The sequence below is a fragment of the Augochlora pura genome, chromosome 11 (assembly GCF_028453695.1).
Source record: "Augochlora pura isolate Apur16 chromosome 11, APUR_v2.2.1, whole genome shotgun sequence".
Lineage (NCBI taxonomy): Eukaryota > Metazoa > Arthropoda > Insecta > Hymenoptera > Halictidae > Augochlora > Augochlora pura.
This window is the reverse complement of record NC_135782.1, coordinates 357,683-380,597: the sequence shown is the minus strand read 5'-3', so window position 1 is coordinate 380,597 and position 22,915 is coordinate 357,683. Positions and strand designations below refer to the sequence as shown.

Here is a 22,915-nt window from a genome sequence, read left to right as displayed (position 1 = left end):
GTTATTGAATCTAATCGAAATTATTATATTAATGTTTATAGAATGCAAGTGAAGGAAATGAAAGTTTTGCGACGACGGTCGCGATTTTAAGCAACAAATATTTCGGATAAACGGAAACAGAAGGAGGGAAGTTGAAACTGCGACTACGTTTCGTAGATATTTCAATTGTTGCGAGTTGTGAGCCTGATCGGTGTACACTGCCGGTAGGATGCACCACCGGGTCAAGTGAAATCAATTACGAAGCTTAGTGAGAATCAATTGATGCAGAAACATAAGAGATAGCGAGAAGGAGATGAACGGGGTGGAGAGGTGATGTAGTAACGTATTTGTGTTCGTTGTTAGTGGAAACTCGGAGGCTCGTCTAACGACGTACGCGTTAAAATTAAATTCAGCCGGAGGCCGACGGATACGTCTTGCCGACGGCAACGGCATCAGCAACGGTAACGGCGACGACGACGGCGACGTCGCGACGAGATGCGTCCTCTAGCTCAGTCTCAAGAGCACATTCCGGCTGTACGGGTGTTCTTCGATCTTCAACATCTTTTTCTTTTTCTCTTCCCGTCCCTACTTTCGTGCTTTCATTGGCCGAACTGATCGGTTACACGATTTTCACGTCTTTTGGTTTCGCAATCGGCAGCAAGTTGGTCCGAGTTGGTGCAAACTCCTACGTTCGGATAGCATCCGTTACCGAATTGTTCTTCGCTTCTCTTCTCTTCTCGTCCGGTCTCATCCGATCTCGTCTGGTCCTCCGTCTGGTCTCGTCTCGTCCCGTCTCGTCTGGTCTCGTCTCATCTCGTCCCGTCGGCACTCTCTGTTCCTCCTACCGCTTCTGCTTGGCTTGCGCACGAGGTAATTAACCAAAAAATGAAACAGACTGGTCGACGAGAAAGTGAAAAGTGTGCTATTTTTCGGAAGGCGCTATTATTAGTCCCAGTAACCCAATATTTTAGTTTATTCTCTCTTTAAGCAAATTCCAATGACCAATAACATATTTACATTTTAGTACAACAGTTTTTATTCCTTCGAGCAGTTTTCCGATCCGTTCGCAACTATTCCTACAGATAATGTCGACACACACGATTACACGTTTTTCATGAATCCTACGTGTGCTTGAAAATAAAATTTTACATACCGACTCGCGTTTAAATTGAATGTCACACATTCGAAATGGATCGAGAACCTAATAGCAGATTATTTAAAATATTTTCAATAAAAATCGTGTTCGTATGTATGTATGCGATACATGGAAACAAAGGCAACATCGGATGTTACTGATTTTCTTGAATGATCGTAGGACGAAGTTTTTGGTTAGGGTGGGGAGTATGTCATCCAGTTACTAGCCTTGATCGTCTGCCAAATAATTGATAGGGAAAGCGTACTGCTGTCACATTCTCGTGCTAATTTTACGTACAATATCTACGACGTGCAAGTGACAATTGTCTTCGTTATCGTAGAACATAACTTTTGATGGTTTGTTTTCGTAATTAGAAAGAAACGCGATGACACGACGAAAGTAGAAACACTTTTCGTTTCACTGAACATATAAAGCTATTATCTAATAGAAAAGATCAAAAAAAGAAACGAAAGTACGTCGCTGTCTGTGCAAAGGTTTACCGTGCCGTACTGCACGCCTCTACGTATTGTAGAGCTATCGAGATACTTAATTGCGTTGTCACTACAGATGGATCGAGATGACGAAGATTTTGGAGAGGGTTTCATCGCGGAATCTCATCCTCTTAGACCGACGCATCTTTCCGTGCCCCTCAGTGGTCGCCCCGATTCGAGAGCACCGAGTATCAGTAGCAGTGTCAGTGATCTAGATGTCCCAATTTATGCGAGAGATACTACTATACCCGTGTCGGCACGTAAAGTGAGTACATGTTCAATTTTATCCTGCCATTGAACTGCGACTAATTTAGTTTGAGTAGTAAAATATCGAGGAGCGCGGTACCAAAAAACATCTTAAAAATATTATAATCAATCGTTTGGACATTTGTCAGCGAAAAGCCGCGCGTGTCGCCTATTGGGAAATGTAGTAAAACATGATTACGTTTATTAGTTGCTGACAAATAAGAAACTAAGGGTAGGTCAATGTAACTAATCAATTTTTGCGTATTGCATGAAGTCTATTTTTAACTGTAAACAATAATATATAATATCCATACAACGCTTCCCATTTGCGTTTGCAACAGTTATCGTATTCGTTTCATTAGTTCCAATAGCAGCGACACAAAGGAAACCACTTTATTTTTAGTGTTCGGAACTACAGTGTATACAAAGTTAGCTGTATGAATATGACGCGAACGTAACGGGACGGAACGTCAGTGCAAAATATAGTTCAATGTAACAATAAATACATTGACGAAAGTAATGTCTTCTGCGTAAACGTATTTATTTCGCATAAATACGGCATGCGACAGAAATGCGCGTGGACGTTCTTTTATAATTGCGGTTGCAACATCTATTCGATTAAAAGTCAAAGATTTGCCAAACCACACTGGTATATTTCTAGTTACGCGCGCGCGCGCACACACACACACACACACTTTATATATATTTATATTTATGTGCGCGTGTGTGTACGTACCTATGCATGCATTTCTACATATGCATACATACAAGGTAGAATTTGATCGGATTGGGTACTGCTCACTAACATGTTTCGACCCCTTTGCTACGTAAGCCGGAGAACTGCAGTTCACGTAGGTTAACGAACTCTTGTGAACTAAAGGTGCATTTCTATAGTCCATAGTTTATGTTTTTTTTCTTAGAAATGACCATCTCTGCGTTAAAAAGGAACATTTTTTTTTAAATAGTGGTTGTTGACCTTGTGCGCCCAAGATCGTTTCTCTGTAGGTTTCTATTGTTGCGTTCGGTAATATATATGCTTTCCTGATAGGACAATCTGCAGTTTCTTCGAATGACGCAATATGAGTTATGTTCTCGACTACCGCACGTAGACTTGTATTTGACCCTAGTTAATGGAATTCTAAGCATTCAATTAATATGCCCTTAATACCTATCGGATAATTAAGCGATGCTTAGACTGCTCACCATAGTAGACGTGTGCTGCTGCCAATTATTTCTATGTATTTGGTATCGCTCAAAATGTTACTTGAATAACAAAAATGCAATTTTTACGAAGTTCGTGTTAAACCTTCAAAAAAAAGAAACAACGACACAACATGATGCGCACTAAAAAAGGAACATTAGGAAAAAGGATCCTATCCGAAAAAATAAGAAAACAAATTTTGCATAACAATTTCGATTTTCCAAAGGATTCATCTAATTGTTGTCTATTCTTTTACCGCAGTTGTTTTCGTTCAAGACAACGTTTACGAACATTGTAATAGAAAGTAGTAATAGTAAGCAATATAAATTTAATTATCGATAAGAATGCTTTGTATTGGTTTATACACGCAGTAAGTAATATTTTTTAACGGTATCTCGAACGGAGACAACTGTGGTAGAAGAGTGGACGATAACGAAATCCTTCGTGAAGATGAACAAACTTTGAAAGGTGTGTTCAAGGTAACGCACTATTTGGTGTCGCTACATGGCACTCTCTCGCGTTCCCCGTCTCTCATTTATTCTTTCTCGTCCCTCGTTTCCGTTTCTCGATTCTCGAGATGCATAATCTCAACTGACGCAATCAACATGAAAATTGCGGTAGAACATAATCGATGCACGAAAACAATAATGTACTATGTACTTGGGGAAATGAATGTCTCACTGTCGACTTGTGACACTGTATAATCGAAAGCTGAAGTTTAAGCGCAATTAATTATTCCTATTACAACGCGGAGATTAATTATAATATATTGGTGCGTCAGCAGCGATTCGAACTCGCGTTTATTTCCATTCCATACTATATTCCACGTGTCACAGGTCACGTGTTACGATTTCTGGTCATTACAAATTATTCCTTATCAACACATTCGATCGAACATTTGATTTCAGTCTGCATATACATAATAATCAAAACATTTATATATTTCATTTTGTAAGTACAATATTTTTGCGCGGGTTAAAGTTCATTGAGAAATATTTTTGAATTGTAACCCAACGAATGCCATTGCTATAAAGTATAAAGCGGTGGAGCGTAATTTGAAATGTAAATAATTGCGTTACGTCGTCTGCTTGCTAAGGGAAATGACTTTAACTTCTTATGTGTAATTTATTGTCTAAAGATAACGTTTCAATATGAAAAAATCGTTTAAGGTATTGTCTTTGCGAGAACTATGCTCGAATTAATGATTATATTTAATAAGTGTGACGTATAGTATCACTTTTATGCTTCCTGGAATTTAGAGAGGGAGAGAGATAGATAGGTAGATAGGTAGGTAGATAGATAGATAGATAGATAGCTAGATAGATAGATAGATAGATAGGCAGTTAGATAGATAGATGGATAGATAGATAGATAGATAGATAGATAGATAGATAGATAGATAGATAGATAGATAGATAGATAGATAGACAGAGATATATGTATAGAGACAAAGAGAGAGAAATGTGACGAAGGAGATGGAACGATTATTGGGGGCTCGCCATTTGTCGGGCAGTGACGCGCGTTCATTGGTTTTGCTTTGCGCAGCTGTGCTCATGCTCACGTGCTCCAAACGTAAAGTCATCGTTTGTTCTTCGAAGATCAGATTGACCAGTTTCTAAAGTTGTTCGCATTCTCTACCTTTTGTTTAGTTTTATATGAAACAGTATCAACCACAATTTGACTTACAGTAAAATATGAATTACAACCGGTTTCTTATATGTATTTCCCTACGTGACATGCCTATTGCTCATGTGCTTAAAAAGAGGTTAGAATTCTACTCTGCCTACACATTTGTTGATACAATGAAACAAGTAATACTTCTTTTTATATTCACCTGAAACGATTGAATCGATTTTAATGAATTCAAGTACTAGCACTTCTGTTACCTGTTACATATTTTTATTCGCAATCGTACGATCGCTTACAATTACTCTCTAGTGTACATAGAAGTCTTAGGACGAGGACACACTTTTTTAGGCACCCAACAGTGCATCGTTGAGATATTTGTACACTGAATGATGTTTCTTTATCATTTTGTTCCTACGCGCAAATTTAACGGAGTTCACGTAAAGGACCGATAATATCCATGGCAACAATTCGTTACGTTTTTGATCTGCTAACGCGGGTGTTTAGCTCGTTGTCAGAAGTCACATCATCGCAAATCGTATGTCCGAAAACGTGTAGAGCATATCGATCTAGCAGTACGTAAATGTTTGTCCTAAATAAGAATCTGTGGAGGCGCAGGCTCGCTAAAATGTGCCCAAAGCAGGAATCTCAGTATGCCTGCTACCGTACGCGCATACGTCACGTGCACGCCTTGTTGTCAATTCTTTTGCCACATATATTTTTTAGTAGAATGTAAACAAGCAAAAAGTAACCATTTATGTGTACGGATTTGAAAATTTCATAAAAAAGAAACGCGCAAGTTGGTCGTCGAAACATTTACCGTGCAAAGAATTTCGTGTGCGCCGGGAAGTACACTTGTTGAAGTTGATCTTCAAAAGATATATAGTCGTATTATTACGTAAAAGCTGAAGCTCGTGAAACTCGAGAAACACTCGCGCAGATATTGGCTATAGAACCACCATAAATGTAAGAACATTGCACAATATTTGAATCGGATAACGTTTGAGGTTAATTACTTTTCCAAACGACAAGAATTATGTATCACCGCTACGTATCATCGCGACGGTCAAAGGTTGCGTCCAAAATACATATGTATGTGTGTACATCGGTTTTTCGCGCCCGGGCATAGATAACTATATATACATAGAATATTTAAAACGGACATTAAGAGTTTGGCGAAGAAACTCAGATTTCGAATACCTTATTGACGAAGTGAAAGCGAGAATTTTGCGATCGTTCGTTCTGCATATAGTCGTTAATTTTGTAACGGGACACGGTATCGTTCGCATTGTAAGTACCTAATGTGTTTTAGTCTTTTTAGTCAGCATACGAGACGTTTAAAAATCGGAATAAACATAAACTCGATAATACGTTGTCGTTCTCGTCTAGGAGCGAAACATGAATTTTTTCGTCTGGGAATTTCGGAATACGTGAGACTGTGCACGAGGCACGAGATACGAGGCACAAGGCAGGAGCGTGACGAAACATTTTCACGTTGGATAAATGCTCGTTGGTTTCAGGAAACGCTAGACCGATTCGTAGAATCCTTGCGTCAGGGTTCGAGATGAAGCAATCGTAGGTATGGGATTGCGATGAAAGGTGCAAGCGAGACAAGTGTCGGTGAATTTTCGCGCTTGCGCTCGGAAATCTAGGGAAAGCTTGTCGGAAAGGTCGTTCGCGTATCCAGAGAGGTATTATAAGCACACGAGGATCGAACCCGAACCGAACCGAAGAAATAGTCGAGCCCGCATTTTCCTCGTTCGAGGGATCGACGGCGAGTAAGTACCATGTATACATACTACACGTTTTGATCGTTCAACGGTTTCTATCCGCACGCTCTCGGCTCAATGGCCTCTCTTTCTCTTCCTCCGTGGAATTTCCACTAGAAAGCCGATTCGTTCAACGAACGTGTTGACGATTATTTGTAACGATTGTACAATGTCTGCTTCGCGTCTTTGATAAAGATGTTGGTTATGGACGGTGTCGAACGAAACGAACGCTTGCCGTCGGATCAAAATCAACAGAAAAACGTTTTCACCGAAGACTCGTTTTTTGTTTCTTTTGATTCTCGAGGAAGAATCTCGCGAAGTAATTTCACGCACGTTCGTTACGTGTTGCTTCTCTGATCGGATTAGTCCAGTTCTGTTATTTTTCGATCGTACGAATATGTTCCGAGCGGGGTGGTGCGTGCACGTATACAGAAGATAGGCGATATACAGAATACAGTCAGTTGGGTAGGCAATTAACAACCAAGTCGGGGTAAACGTACACTTATCCACCGGATTGGTTGAATGAATTAAACGTTTCGCGTAAATGTCAGTTCGATCGATTATTAGCATTGTCGGTGTCCGTACATATTGTGCTATGGAAAAAAGCTGATGGAATGCATATAATTGGAGGAGCCAGACGCAGATTCGCGCCTTTCTATCTCGCTACATCCATACGTCCATACAACACGCAAGACGCGGTTTTGATATTACGCATGGCGTTCGGGAAAGCTAACTGCAAGTCGGACGAGACTTTGTTCAACAAACAGGGCTTTATTGGTAGCGTTGATTTCGATCTAGTTATTCGATAAATATGTCGGCGTTTCGATAGCTTTCGTAGACTAGATTTAGATTATACAGTCGGTAGCCTCGCTACCGTTGTGGAAAATTTGAAATTTATTTTTACACAATTATCTCGTCTTTTTTGGTTTGCAACGACATCAAAATTATCTACGGCTATGGTCGCCCCCATCGTTCTACAGATATTTCTTATAAGGAAATTATTTTTTCTTTGCGTCGATCGCAGTAAGAAATGTCTACGTGTACTTGTTTCGGGACCTTTGCCGATAACCTTTGCGCAAGCTTTTTAATCGTTGTCTCGTCGCGATACGTGCGTACGCGACGATTCGTACGCACAATTATGGCAACAACTAGTTGAAAATCTATGCACGCGCACACATTTGTAGCAACGGGCAACTAAAATTCTTTGCATCGTGACAGCTTCGGAATACGTTAGAAAAGAATGACTAGTACAGAGAGAGATAGCAAGTAGAACCAACAAGTCGCGTAGCGCGTTGCATCGAGAGATTTGTGATCCTGCAAGGGTTACTTGGTGTCTCCTTTCGATCTTGTTTCACCGATACCGATCATGGCCGAAGCAGAATGCCGGTACCGCTGTAGGAACACTTAGGGTCGCTCGCAAGTTGTAATCGAAACCGAAACCCGAATCCGAATCAAAATTCAGAGCAACATTGATATATGAAATAAAGAAAGCGAATCGTTATCGTCGGATGCCCGACGTCGCCTCGCAACCATAAATATTAAAAAATAAACACGAATTTATTACGTGATTAATTTTAATCCGTGCTTCTGTCGTTTCTTTTTTCAAGCAGCGTTAGGATGGCAGCACAGGAGGACAAGGTATTATGCGAGCGTGTGCGTGTGTGCCTGCGTGCGTGCGTGTGGGTGTGCGTGGGCGTGAGCGTATGCAAGATAAAGAAACTAAGAGAACGGAGAAACGTTTCGAACGGTTAACAAACATTTTTACTTTAGCCGGGCAACGAAATTCAAGAGCAGGCTACAACGCCGACCGCTCTGACTGCGGCCCCAGAGGTAAACCACATTTTAACGGATATTCATTTACAAATATTATCCGGTTGCTCTTATCTTTTCACTCCACTTGTTTGCTTTTTTTACACGCAGCCCACGACCAAGGATAAGCAGTGGGTGAGTACGCGACGCGTTTCGGTCAAATTCACCATCGTAATTTTTATGGCGAAACTGCTGTAACACGTGGAAACGTTTTCACACGCGACACCAATAATTTATCCGAGAATTGCGATTTCTTGCAATTTATTCGTGTTACGTCTTATTCACGATTCGATGAAGGACGAGTATATATCCAACTGAACTGGTCTTCTTGTCGTTATCAATGTCGTTCCTGGAGGTCTTGGAGAAGAGGGGAAAGTACGCGCGTTTGTATCTCTCTGTCTTGTAGATTGCTCGAAAAACTATGTACTAATCCAAACCCTACGTCGCGTCGCGTTCGCTCACAAGGGCACGCACAGAGTAAACCAAGTACAAAGCGGGGACGAATCTAATCTGTGATCAAATTCAAACCGTAACCGTTTCAAAAGTACGCCGATGGTAGAATCGTTGCCCGAGAGAATCGTTAAGTCTCGAAAACGCAGGAATTCGGATAAAAACCGGGTGACGCGAGACGAGACGAGAACGCGACATGGCGCGACGGACGAAAGGTCGTGGTATTGGTTCATCGATTTCACTTTTTGTTCGTTTCATTCGTGGAGTCTATACTGCACAAGCACGTCTGTTCTATTAACTATATCAAGTTGTCGCAATTAAATCATCGCCGACTTTGTTTTCTGGCCGTTAGATTCTGGATTGGTTTCAACTTGGAATCTCTTTCCGATGCTTCGACAATTTCCTGCGCCATTCAGAATTTCCATTTACCTGTCGCCGGAACTTTCTACTCGCAACAAGGCGGGTTCACTCGTCTCGGTTCCGTTTCTTTACACAGAGACCTTTCAACAACTTCGTAGTATCGGAGGGAGCTCTATAGTCTAGAATCCGGTCCCTAAACGAACTACAGAAAAAACAACGAGGCGCGGCGATTGCACGGCTAAAAATATTTTTTCGCGCGGACACGTTTTTCGTGTTGCTCGAAAATCGGGTGTCGGGAGGAATAGATTGCGCGGCGTAGCAACGATGGCGGCCCTCTCCGTCGTCGATTAGCCAAGACGTTTCGGTTCACGTATCGGTTACTTTCCGTAACCAAGAGCATGGTCAACAAGACAATGCGCTATTGAAAGGATATATCAAGGACGCAAGTAAAACGAGTACTCTGCTTCAATACCGTTAATTGTAAAATTGGAGTACGCGAACCGAGCATTGCCGCTAACAGGCTGCTTCCGGTTTTGTCCTCCAGTTGGAGACGCTACCGTGTGTAGCGCGATAGCAAAAAGCATAGATCTGGAACAATCGAACGATTCTTATGTACCGTGTATCATGTACTACTTTGACACGTTACCATCATTCATTGCGAATTTCTATCCTCGGAAGCTCCCGATCGTTCAAGTTCAAAGTGCGTCTTGCTCTTTGCAGCGGTGGTGCGCAAAAAATTCTTGAATACGTTCGTTTCGAACCGACGCGACGTGCCCTGTATTTTTCTTTTCTTTTCTGGAACTTGTCCATACAAAGCAACGCGATACACCTCGAAAGAAGAAAACCTGGTACGTTCAAAGGTTTTCTTCGAGCTCGAACTATGAAACAATCGATGACAGATGGTGGTACGGTACGCGATTATACAATATAAATAGAGTATGTAATACGTCCAAGTGAAAGGCACTGTGTGGATCGTATGGGTGTTACGGTGAAGGGTTAGCGGACCGTTTGTACAACCTCCGATGCGCACGAAACGCGCTGCTGTTGGGAAACGAATGTACACCGTGTACAACGTACATGCGTGCTCGAAACGATCTCCGGCAGGTGTATCCTCTTAAATAAACGACGGATGAAATCGAGACGGGGACAAATATGTTCTTGAAGAAACAAGGACGATCGCGAGGTAATCGAGCCGCAGAGATGCCGCGTATCTCGTGTCATATTACGGGAAAGACGCGTTGTAATTATCGTTGCAATTACGTTTTCATACGCGTTGCAAACGAAACGTTCAACTTGGCCATAAAAAAATGTTGGGTCGAAGTCGATCGGTAGGCGTTTGGTAGGCGATCGGCGACGAGCGATGTTTTGGACAACCATGGAATGCTTGTGTCGGATACAGCAAACGGAAGAAAATCGAACGGAATAGAATAGAGTCGGATAGAATGAAAGGAACGAAAAGATTTAAAAAAAGCAGGGCGGCAAGGGCGAGTAACGAGACTACCGCGAAGCGAGTCCGATCGGCTGACAAACGGTTAGGCTCGCGGTTCCTCGAGTGAATTCCTTTCTTCGTACTCGTCGGGAGAAATGCAGGATTGGTGAGAGGCATGGGCTGGTGTCTGCCGGCCAATGAGATTCGTTCGTGGGTCCCAGCAAGCGAGCTGGAGCGAGTAACGAGGAACAAAGAGGAGAGGGAGATGCGAACTGGTTTCGAAAATCGGCTGTCGTCCCACTCGCACGAGTATCGTCCCAGTAGCTAACAAACGCGACCGTGATACGGAACAATTCGGTGGTTGGTCTCTAATCTTTTTCTAGTCTATCCGTGTTCCGTTCCTCTTCCGAGTCGCGCGCCTCTTCGCCACACGTCTTGCTCTTCGCATACGGCGAGACCTGGTCGTCGCCGATTGTTCCAAATAATACAGAAGAGAGTGCGACCAATCGAATCAACGCCGATTCACCGATTCGCCGATTCGTCGATTCATCGATCGTTGGATTCACTATGAGCACTACTACCAGAGGGTGGCTGGAGGTAACAATATCTTCTCGACCCTTAACGAATTTCTACGCCCGAATCGCGATCGGTCGCGTACCGCGAATCTCGCGTCTTATTCCACCTGTCGCATCGCAACGATAAAACTACTCGGTATTAGCTTATTCGCCTATTAACCGGCTCGTCGTTCATGTTCAATTTCCCTCAGTATGTACGCGTATCATAGAATCTTCATTGGCAATATTTTTTCTTTGATTTCTCCCGAGTTTAGTTTTCCGGATACACCGGGCACGGAGTATAAATCACGAATGATTTTCTTCCAAATTTAGAAATGCGTGCACGAGACCTCCGTCCGAGGAACATGCGAAGCATTTCTTGAAATCCGCTATTGTACTTATTCCGTCCCCGGTTGCGAGTAGCCTGCAAATATTATTAGCATACCAACGTTAATGTATAATGCGAACGTTCGAGTCGTATTATAATTCTGGCGTACTCCGAAATAGTCGAAAACATGCGAAACCTGGCGTATCGATGATCCAATTGTTCTTCATAAATTTTCGTCAATTATTTGTTTTACCGTAGATTTTTGCGAACGCTTTGCGCGATGCGAACCGATTCGATCTCGCTTTCGTCTAGAAATAAATGCTCCTAAACGGTACCAACCTGTTGCTTCTTCGTAAAAACAAATCCAACAGAAATAGTTGGATTTATCATTCTTGGAAGCTCGTTGTCGCGAGTGAACGTTCTTCCGCCGCAAATGGAAGGAAAATTAATGAGAGGCGATGACATTGATTCGAAACAATGTTAGGATTCCGTTAGGTCAGGTTTGCGTTAACCATACCAATATCATACCAATCGTTGACGACATTGTTGCTTAGTTTTCCGTATACCGTGCATCGCGCATTCAGATAATGATCAGAATTCTCTTTCGTTTCCCCTGTATATACTCGAAAGACCAACATCCGCGTACGTGTATTGGTATATCTATTCGTATTTCATATTTCTTATTTCGAAATTCGTATTTCATATAGACCCAACATACATATAGTGCAATATCCACGCGTACTACATAACACTATGGATATACCATACATATGAATGTAGAGGATACCTTACGTTAACTCGATGATCGAACAAAAGCGATAATTTGCTGACGCTGGCATACATGGAATTAAGGGATACGTTCATACGTATATATGTGCAACTATTATTATGTATGTATATATATAGTGTATGTATGCATACACAATTCGTCGGCAAGCCGCAGGTCGTGTGCATCGATTGCCCTATCTTTTATGCTACTATAATCCTTGTTATAGGCATAGATCGAACAATTTATTATTCTGGCATATCGAATGTAGAGAATTCGTTTTGGTGGGTGTATTCGTTGCCCGATATTTGAACGGTTGAATGGCTGAGAACTTGAAAAATTAACGCGCGAGACGAGTGCTTGTCTCTTTCGGAAAACTTATTCTTCGACTATGAGCTCGCATTGAGCCGGCGCGTCGACGCGATAAACTTCAATCTCGCTTTTTGTGTTCATTCCTGTGGTTATCCCCCTCTGTTTCATACAGTCCTCCAATCTTTCATTCTTTCTTCGTTTCTTTTTTCATTCCGTCCGTGGTTGGTTAACGCGTTCGCCGGAACTCTCGAACAGTTTTTCGGAGACAAAAAGGAAGGGCCGCCTACAATTGTCGTCGTTTTCAGTAAAGATACTACAATCTACCATGGAGTCGTACTTGTGCGGCGCACAACTCGGCTCGCACAAAACCTAATAAGAACTGCCTGCATGCAGTTGATATTCCATGTATCGCGCGCATGGTGACGCAAATTAATAAATAATGCAAAGCCCCACTACTTTCGATACCATGCATATTAAATACGATCTGCGTGTGTGTGTGTGTCTGTGTGTATAAACATACGTAAATAAATATGAAAAACAAGCACGAAATACTGCGCTCCGTACGCGACGTTCGGACGGTGCAGTTATAGCTTTTCGTTTTCTGTAGAAACGGAATTCTGTTCGTCGATACAGTTAAAAAAATCAGTCGAAAATACAGGTTGCCTTTCGTCATCGGAAGCTATTTTTATTCGTAGGGGTACCAAGTACGAAAAGACTTCTGTCTCGTTATTTTTCATTGGAGAACTCGTATATCATACGTACACATACGTTCAAAGTGTCTGTGTAAACTCTTCGAATAGTTTTTAACGCAGTCGTCTTTGACTTCTTTTTTTGCGAACGTAAGCAAAGTCCTTCTGCAGTTGGTTTCACATACATACATACATACATACATACATACGTACGTGCGTATGTATAACAGGAGAATGATTTGCCAAGAGGCATCGAGACGATACGTGCGCGATGTAGGATATGTAACAGAGTAGAATAGTCTTAGAGTTGCTCGATACGAAAGGCAAGAAATTACGACGATTTGTGGTATTTCTGCAACCTGGCTTACGAACGCGCGAAAAATTTTACATTGCTGGAGTATTTCCGTGGCGAAGCAGCGGACAATCTGTTTACATTGTATAGAGACTATTGGGGGTACAGCTATACGATAAATAACTGTACAGGTATTCAGCAATAAAAGTATTCATGCGTCTCTGCCTCTTGCTATTTATCGTCGAAACTATTTTTAGTATTAAAGCTAAGACAACCATTATTTATATCGGTTTACGTTGCGTTATATTTAATACGTATGTGTACAACGATAATGTCGATAGCAAACGTATGCCGATAGCAAGACCAACGGTCGAGACTTTCGCGACAAGCTTCTATGTATCGGATTCTACGCTCGTATTTGTATTTGTATAAGGCGGGGAAAAAAAAATAAGATAAGAGAATTCGTTGGTACCGTCGTGAAATCGTTTGGGCAACCCGAGCGAAGTGAAAGGCCTGTGTCTAAAGGCAATGAATCGACTCAGCTTATCGTACGTTCGAGCAGTACGTTGAATAACATGTTGGCGATCGTGTGTGTTGCTATAATTAGGACGCTTCGACTTGCCACGAGGCTCGTTAAGAGAGGCTCGACGACCGCGAGCCAATCGGCGTAGTACGCGATCGACACACCTCTGGCTGAACCAATCAGGACAAAGTACGGCAAAAAACGCGACCAGCGGCAAATTTTGTCTGTGTCGTTTTGCGAGACGCGACGAGCCTCGCCCCCTCTTCCCCCCCCCCCCCCCCCCAATGAAACGGAATTCTATTCTTGCCATAAAATTATACGTATCCTAGTATTTTCATTGCCAGCCTCCCCCTCTCCCCCCTCTCTCTCCCTCTCCGTAGTTACTCGCGAGAATTTTCTATTCCAAAACGTATCCAACGATGCCTCGAAGTTAACATTCTTCTCCTACTTTTCTGACGTTGCGTCGGTCCGCGTGCAGCAGGATCCATGTGTCTCCACAGAAGCTCACGGGTGTTGCCAACTAACGAACGCTTGTTAAGCAGTTCATTTTTTCAAATTCTCTGGACTTGTCCTCAGTTTCGACAACTATCGATCTTTCGTAGAGAAAATTTCGTATTTGCTACAATATTATTCGCACATCTGTTGGACGATCGCAATCACGCGGATGGATTTAAAAAAATGGCCGCGTAAGCTAAGGTATCATTCGTCCCGTGATTGCCGTTGAAATTTCGAGATGTTGAAACAGTCGAAGAGAGTAAAATCGGTTTTAAAACTAGCATGCTGTGTCACGGAAGAATGGTCGCAACGGTTGATTCCAAGTTCCGAGGTTCGTTGTTGCAATGACAATGCTCCCACATGAAAGGAAAGAGAGAGAGAGAGAGAGAGAAATATAGAGGGAGAGAGAGAGAAAGAGAGAGAGAGGCGGCGCTTTGTCGCATTTCGTAACGTATGCATATTCCCTACCACGACTGACGAAGAACGCGACAAGAGGAAACCACGCGAAATTGTCACGTTTCTAAAGGTCTCGACAGATTTTCTCCTTCTCCGCCTATGCCTATTATGCCTATGCCTATGCATTTGCACCGAGCTTCAAGAGTACATAATAATACGCACGTATAGAAATTGAATCGTATCTTGCGATGGAATCAATTCTTGACAATGAATATTGTTGTTTGCGCCAACGCGGTTAACCAAATTGTGTCGAGTTTCAAGATTCAAGTTTCAAGTTTCGTGTCAGAGATTGTCTGAAAAACGATGTCTGGGTTGTAGGTCGTTATACAAGACCGTCGAGTCGAGTCAAGTCGAGTCAAGTCGAGTCAAGTCGAGTCAAGTCGAGTCGCGTCGAGTAAACGGTAGAAACGGTGAACCGTCTATTGTTTTCTAACCCGTCGACTTATTCAATGACTTTCCTTATCTAAAAGCAATTGGCATTTTGCAAGGTAGCTGACAATACCATATAATCTATCGGAAGCTCGTACTTCTCTTATGCCGTCTTAGGTATACATATGTATATACGTAGAATGTATTGTAATGACCTGCGCTTGTCCTCGGGAAATGCGATTCTTCAAGAGAAGAAAAAAAGAAGAAACACAATTTGATTAGCATCGTTCGAGTGTAGACTACAGTCATTCCAAATAATGTTGCGATAATGTTATGTTAATGTTGCGCCGTCATTTGTCGTGTACCATCGATGGTGACGGTGGTACAATGTACAACGTATGCTACTACGACTTTTGTTGAAATGTAAACGCGAGTTAATCGGTAGGTTGAAAGAAGAGAAACGCTCCGTTTCGTTGGATCTTCCTGCTGCATAAGTACTCGCACTGCATGCCGCCTTTACGACGTTGTGCCGTATACTGTATCGTGTGACGGTCGTTCCTGTGTATGCTGCGAGAAGTGGTATAAAAATGCGTGGCGGGGGTACCGACCCACAGAATAGTCTTTGACACGTGTTCGAAGACATCGAAGACGTCGGTGTTGCACGGAAAAGTTTCCATTTCAACGTTTCGACCAGTTGCTTCGTAAGCTCGGTTGTTGGACGCGATTTTGTTCCCAGACAGTGAGACGACACGAATATCTCGATGACTTTGAAGACGGTCAATTTGGAAATACCTGTCTTCAAAAGAGTGGTGAGAAGTCAAGAAATTCTCTCCGATTACGGCAACGATTAACAACGAGTGCGAAACGCAGACTTTTCGAACACGGGAGAAGCTATGAAATTCAATGTGAACTTGACATTTGTTTCGAAGGTACTCGGAAGGTTCCACGGTCGTTGTTTCGCGGTCATGTCGCTGTCGTTTCGTTTCGCGATCGTTTCGAACGTCGTGATAACGGTTGTAAGAGACGGTTCGAAGGTGTATTTCACGATCATACGGGCGAGGTCGTCGTTGTTACATTTATCTGTATTTGAAGCAATTGCGGTCGCGCGACCGTCTTTCAATTTCCGTCTTTCATCGAATCGATTAATCAGCACCGAAAGATAACGCCGTCATAATGTGTCATTCGAGTAACATGATTGGAAGAAGGTGTGTCCGCGGGTGTCAGTGGGCGTTCGCGGACCAAGGTCGCGCGATTTTTGCCGGGTAACATTGAGCAAGATACCATTGTAATATCATTATTGACAATCTATTTTTTCTCTTGGTTACAGGGTCTGAACGGACGGTTAGCGTTTGCTATTGCGGCTGCTGCGCTCGGATCGTCTTTCCAACATGGGTACAACACCGGTGTCGTTAACGCGCCTCAGCAGGTATTTCGCAAGGCTCGTTGCCGATTGTCAGCGTTTTTCTCAAACTGACGAGTCACCCGTTTCTTCGCTTATTCCGGCTTTTCCCGTTACCGTGCATTTGTCCGCTTCCAATCGGAACGCAATGCGTCCTCCCGTATCGCCCCGTATCACCCCGTATCATATCGCAGATACCGAGTTAAGGAAATGCGAGAATGCTCAGCGGTTTATGATAATCAGTCTTTCCTGCTTACGAAAACGGAGCAGTTGACAATTTTGCTTGCGTCATTAACCGCGACCGTATACTTTTGCATAATCGGCGTTGGATCGCGCTTGAAATTCGTCCACGATTCGATGCTCTGGGCACCGCGCGTACTTTGGACAAAGTACAATGGCCGATCGACAATGTACGATGTACGGATGTACGAGGAGCGATGGGCGATAGGCGATGGACGACGAACGGTGGACGACAATGGACGACACCGTTAATTACAAGTTGCTTATGTAACCCTTATTCGTGGGGTACCGGTCATTTTTCCATCATTCCATACATGCATGCTACGTTTATAAGCTGCTCGTCGTCGCGTAGGCTGTAGATCGCGGCGTTTCTAAATGTCGGTAATCGACGCGATATCTATTAGATCGATTCGAAGAACGTGGGAAGAACGGAATCTCGTGGAAAAAGCCACCCTTACGTTTGCTATTGCCTCGCTATTTAATATTCGCATGCGTGGAATTCAGTTTTCTCGGGGATTATTAGCCGAAAAGTTGTTGCATAATGTCGTCATCGCGTAATTGCAACGATAACAATAACGTCGACGGCTACTCTTACAATGTCGATAACAGTCGATAACCAAGTCGATAACAGTTAGAATAAGAATAACGATAAAGATAACAATGACAAAAATGATAATACTATTACGCGACGATACAATCATTATTATTAAAGAAAAAGCCTTGAAAACTTGGCAAAGATGAACTCGAGGGAAAAGAATCGTACCGCTCGCAAATTTACCATCGTACCATTTTCGAGGAAATAGCTTCATTTGTAACGGTGTTTATGGCGTTTAAAAAATGCTGGCGTTCGCGAGATGAACACCGAACCGACCAGCTATAACAAAGATTGAAGCGTGACGTTCTCTAACGTGTTTCAGCTTATCGAGGACTGGATCAGCGAGCTGAAAGAGAATCGTACCGGTGTGCCGACGAAACAATCGGAGGTAACGATGATATGGTCGATAGCAGTGTCGATATTCTGTGTTGGCGGGATGATCGGCGGTTCTCTGGTGGGTTCTATAGCCGATCGTTTCGGTAGAAAGGGTGGTCTGTTACTGAACAACGTGCTGGTCCTCCTCACAGTAATTTTCGAGGGATGTGCCAAATCAGCGAAGAGTTACGAGATGATAATCATCGGAAGACTCCTGATCGGTATCAACGCGGGATTGAATGCCGGTCTAGCGCCCATGTATTTAGCCGAGATATCGCCAATTCATCTGCGAGGAGCCGTTGGAACGGTTTATCAATTGGTTATCACCATGTCTATTCTCGTATCGCAGATTCTCGGGTTGGAGCAAGTGATGGGCACGGTTGATCATTGGCCCCTTCTTTTATGCTTGACGATCGTTCCCGCGATCTTCCAAGTGATCGCGCTTCCGCTATGTCCGGAAAGCCCGAAATTCTTGTTGCTCAGTAGAGGAAAGGACATGGAAGCTCAAAGAGGTGAGTTTTTCCAAACTTGCTTGCGCCTTGCCATTTACTATGTAATGACAATTCGCCGTGTACAATTAGTGCGAGACGATTATCGGCTTCGGTAACGACCTATGCCCGTTCTTCTGTCGCAGCTTTGTCCTGGTTACGCGGCACGATCGAAGTTCACGATGAGATGGAAGAAATGAGGGCAGAATACGAATCGGTGAAGATGGTGCCAAAGGTCACGCTAAAAGAGCTCTTTGTGAATCCTGCTCTTCGAATCCCGTTGATAATCGCGCTCATGGTGATGTTCGCGCAACAACTGTCAGGCATAAACGCTGTCATGTTCTTCTCGACCAAGATCTTTACGATGGCGCAACTCGACAAGAACGCGGCACAGAATGCAACGATGGGTGTCGGAGCGATGAACGTACTCATGACTTTCATTTCCTTGATACTTGTCGAGAAGGCTGGAAGGAAAACGTTGCTTATGATCGGCTTCACCGGAATGTTCATCGACACCGCGTTGCTCTCGGTCTGCCTCGCTTTCGCTGTAAGTAATACCACCGACAACCACTCGGTTCGCTCGATCCCGAAGAGTTCTGCCGTGCAGTTCTAGGGGACTTGGATAAATCGTAACGGAAACGTGATAATAAATCCATAATAAGTTATACGGAGAATTAGATGATGCGGAATGGTCGATGAAACGAAAAACAATTACTAATCCAATGCTTTATTTTTCAGGACACGTCCCGCGCGGCAGCCTACTTTTCAATCTTATTGGTGATCATGTTCGTGGTCTTGTTCGCGACCGGACCTGGAAGCATTCCCTGGTTCTTGGTATCGGAACTGTTCAGTCAATCTGCGAGACCAGCGGCGACCTCGGTCGCCATCGCGGTCAATTGGACAGCGAATTTCATTGTCAGTATCGGATTCTTACCAATGCAAGAGGCATTAGGTGCTTACGTATTCATTATTTTCGCGGTACTGCAAGCATTCTTCACTTTCTTCATCTACAAGAAGGTGCCCGAAACCAAGAACAAGACAATGGAGGAGATTAGTAGCATGTTCCGACAAATTTCTTACCAATAGAACCAACGAGCACCCTGTGTTTCATGTGCGAGCTTCGTCAATGTGTCTCGAAAAAATTCAATGATCCAGCAGTAACGTGTCCTGAGAGACGAATGCAAGCATTGCAAATAACAAACCGAGCGTCGATGCGAATTTCTTAGAAGAATCCCCGTGGCTTGACTGTAACGAGCGCATCGCGACGACTCTTTCAATTCGTTTATTATCATCGATCGCAACAATGTTTTACCAACAAATCCAGAGTTTTCAATATTTTTAGAGGAAACACTGTCCCGAAAGGAATTTCTATTTTAACAGTCTGACGAATCGAACGGGTCAACGAAATGATACTCTGTGTATTTTAACGTATCACTCCGAATCGTAGCGTATCGTAGCGTATCGTAAATGCTGTCAAGACACGCGCATACTTTTAAAGGAGTTTGATCTTTAAGAAAACTTATATCTAGTTCCTATTTCACCAGCACAGTTGGTTTATCGTAGCGGACGATGAAAATATTGAATCACGAACAATAGACTCAACGTTGCGCGTTACTATATGTTCTGTGAACAGATTTACTCGTCTCCCTTTAACTCTTTTCCTTTCTTCGTTTTCTTATTCTTTATCTCTCTCTATTTTCCCTTTACTCGTCCTATTTCTCTTCTTGTTCTCGTAGATATTATTTACTTTCGACGGTAAGATTCCAAGATCACGTCCCCAAAGTTTACCAGTAAATGTTAAACGCAGCTCAACTTTACAAAAATGACATACACGTAATAAACTAGCATACGCGAAACACGTACATGTGCACATACACATAACGTATAGCATGTAGCATATAGCATACAGTATATAGCACACAGCGTATAGCATCTAGCACGTAACAGATCTTTGGAGACCAAGAAATGTTTTCAATGAAAAGATTATCCATGACACGAGAGCACAACCGATTACCGATCATAGACACACAAGAGAGAAAATCGATGATCGTTGTATTTTACATTAGTCTGACGCAACTGTATTTGAAAAGAGTTAAGGAACGATATTATTTAACTGTGTTGAATAACTGTACTAAACATTATAACTCTAGTCATAAGAATATGATTTGTTCCATTGCAGTAACATTCTACAAAATTCTACAATGACGAACACATTTTATCGTTTTTTTGCGATTCTTTTCGTATTTTTTTGTTGAAAAATTTATTTCTTCGGAAAAAAATTGGCCTGGTTGCCACTTGTCTTTTTACTTATGTTTCACGTAGGTCTTAGGCCATTTACGTACGCGAAACAGCCCAGACGATTGCGGAGAAAAATGTAACTCGCCAATTCGTGAAACTGTTTGAACCCGTGAGATTGATGTTTAAAAGATATCACTATTTTGGAACGGTAAATTTTTTAGTGTGTTCATCGTTACATGTATAAATTTAGACGAATATAAAATATTTTGTTACGCGTGCTCGGCAGAGATATTTTAATCGGAACGAGAAAAATCGATGAACGTTGTAACGATTGTACATAGAGTTATACAGAAAGTAGCATCGTGTATCGTAGCAAGTAATAATATTTATGTATGCATGTAATTAGTTAATGTAAACCGTTGTTGTTATACTTGTTAAATATTTAATTAATGTAATGTAAACAGTAAGTCGCGACCGTGTTGAAGCATCAAACGTATGCATAGTTTAGGAAAAGCGGGCGTCGTCGAATCGTAAATTGCGGGTTGACGATGCAACTTTTTATTTACAATATATACATCCTGGAATCCAAATAATACTCAAATTTAGGTAGATTTTTAATACCGAATCAATAGAGAAACGTGTTTTTTTTCTACGGCGTGTCACTAAATGCTGCAATATCATGTAATTTCCTTCGAAATATTGTTCTTTCTTTACACTGATTTAATACGGTATGAAGTATGGTGTATGGAGAATGAAGCGTATGTAGTATGGAGTATGGAGTGCTGCAACTGACTCCTTGAAAATTAAATCGGGATTAGTCATAGTAATTGAACAAATCGATCATCCTGTGATTCTACAAATTCAAGAATCTACAAACATATAAATGTAAAAGTCAAAAAATCTTTCGACGAAAGCTATCTATTATTCAACTATGGTACGAGTCGTTGCTTTGGTTGACACTACGAATCATATCCAGGACATTGTTTAGAATGAATATTATTTCGAGGACTGTGATCGTATCAGCGACTATTTGTTGATGGATAATTAATCGTTAAGCATCAGCTGTAGTTACGAGGCACGCCGAAATGCTATTATAACAACAATATTGAACAAATGATAGCGAATGGACAGAATAGACGGAATAATATCATATGCCGCAACCCGCAATGAACCATTTATTTGCACCCAAAAGTTGTTTCGTTTGACTGCGTATTTGTATCAAGTATCAACTTCCTACGCTTCCACGTGTGTCTCTATATACGTACATGTGTGAATAGGAATGATTTTGGTTTCGTTCGTTTCCTGTAGCTTACAGGTAACAAATTTTCAGCATGTATAGTACACGTTTGTCTCCGAATTCAGTCGAAATGAAAACCGGCGATATCATTTGCGAATCGAATGGAAAACGTAACAAAACAGTTTGTAATTATATTTCTTTTTACTGTTTATCAGATAACGTCGCATAAGTTTGTCGCGATACGATTACGGCATTTAGTGTTAGTTTCTTCTCTTTTATACGCAATCCCTTACTACATTACAAGTTCCTTTTTCCATAACAGGTCGACTATACATATCCGTAGGATGCAATCAAGTATCCCACAAAACCCGTACGCTCAAAGATTCTCGTTTCTATTACCACTATAACACATTAGACGCGCATATTAGATGTTCATTTTTCACGATCATTACTATAATTATTTAAAAAAAAAAAACATTCTCGCATTATTCACCGGTGTCACTGTTTCCTCATAGAATGCTACGAGAATGTATAACGCATTATAGACTATAATTTTTGATGCCAATATACAAATGATCAAAATAAATGTTTTTCTTTGAATATTGTTATAATTTCAAAATGCCAATACGCGTGGCAACCTTATCATTCATCGCATAATCCCTGGCTCTTGATTTGATTGGTTAAATGTACATATTATACGTATACACGTACGTATGAACGTAAAGAAATTCGTTCTACGTCGAACACGTGCATACGCGTTGCTCGTTAAATTAATATTATTACCATTACGAAAATAAAGGTTGGAAAATAAATATCATATTTACAATAATGTTTTAATCGAACGGATGTGTAGCATATGAACATGTCGACGTTATCTAGCGTTTCTTTCCTTATATTTTTAGGTAATCTTGAATATCTTCTTTATGCGAAGAAAATATCGATCGCGTATGCTGGCAAAATACTACACGTAATACGTTCGTACAACAATCTGCTGTGAAAAGAACGTAGCACGCATGCGCAAATATTCGTTACTAGAAGTAGACGCAATTTACACTCATCGGTGA

At 42.0% G+C, this 22,915-nt stretch overlaps 1 protein-coding gene across 8 annotated transcripts; it reads left to right on the top strand.

Annotated features, from left to right (window-relative positions):
* Positions 1 to 713: 713 nt before the first annotated feature.
* On the top strand, positions 714 to 22,451 carry LOC144477327 (solute carrier family 2, facilitated glucose transporter member 1). 8 transcript variants are annotated; one of them, XM_078195004.1, is made up of 9 exons: positions 1,779 to 1,870; positions 6,199 to 6,456; positions 8,058 to 8,085; positions 8,218 to 8,277; positions 8,368 to 8,391; positions 16,607 to 16,705; positions 17,836 to 18,400; positions 18,523 to 18,923; positions 19,115 to 22,451. In XM_078195004.1, the coding sequence occupies exons 3-9, from the start codon at positions 8,065 to 8,067 to the stop codon at positions 19,460 to 19,462; spliced, it is 1,518 nt and encodes a 505-aa protein (XP_078051130.1). In that variant the 5' UTR covers positions 1,779 to 1,870; positions 6,199 to 6,456; positions 8,058 to 8,064; the 3' UTR covers positions 19,463 to 22,451. The 8 variants fall into 8 exon arrangements, with proteins under 8 accessions (XP_078051127.1, XP_078051130.1, XP_078051129.1 ...); XM_078195003.1 differs by lacking the exon at positions 1,779 to 1,870 and adding an exon at positions 4,636 to 4,817; XM_078195002.1 differs by lacking the exon at positions 1,779 to 1,870 and adding an exon at positions 5,436 to 5,644.
* The last annotated feature ends 464 nt before the right edge of the window (positions 22,452 to 22,915 follow it).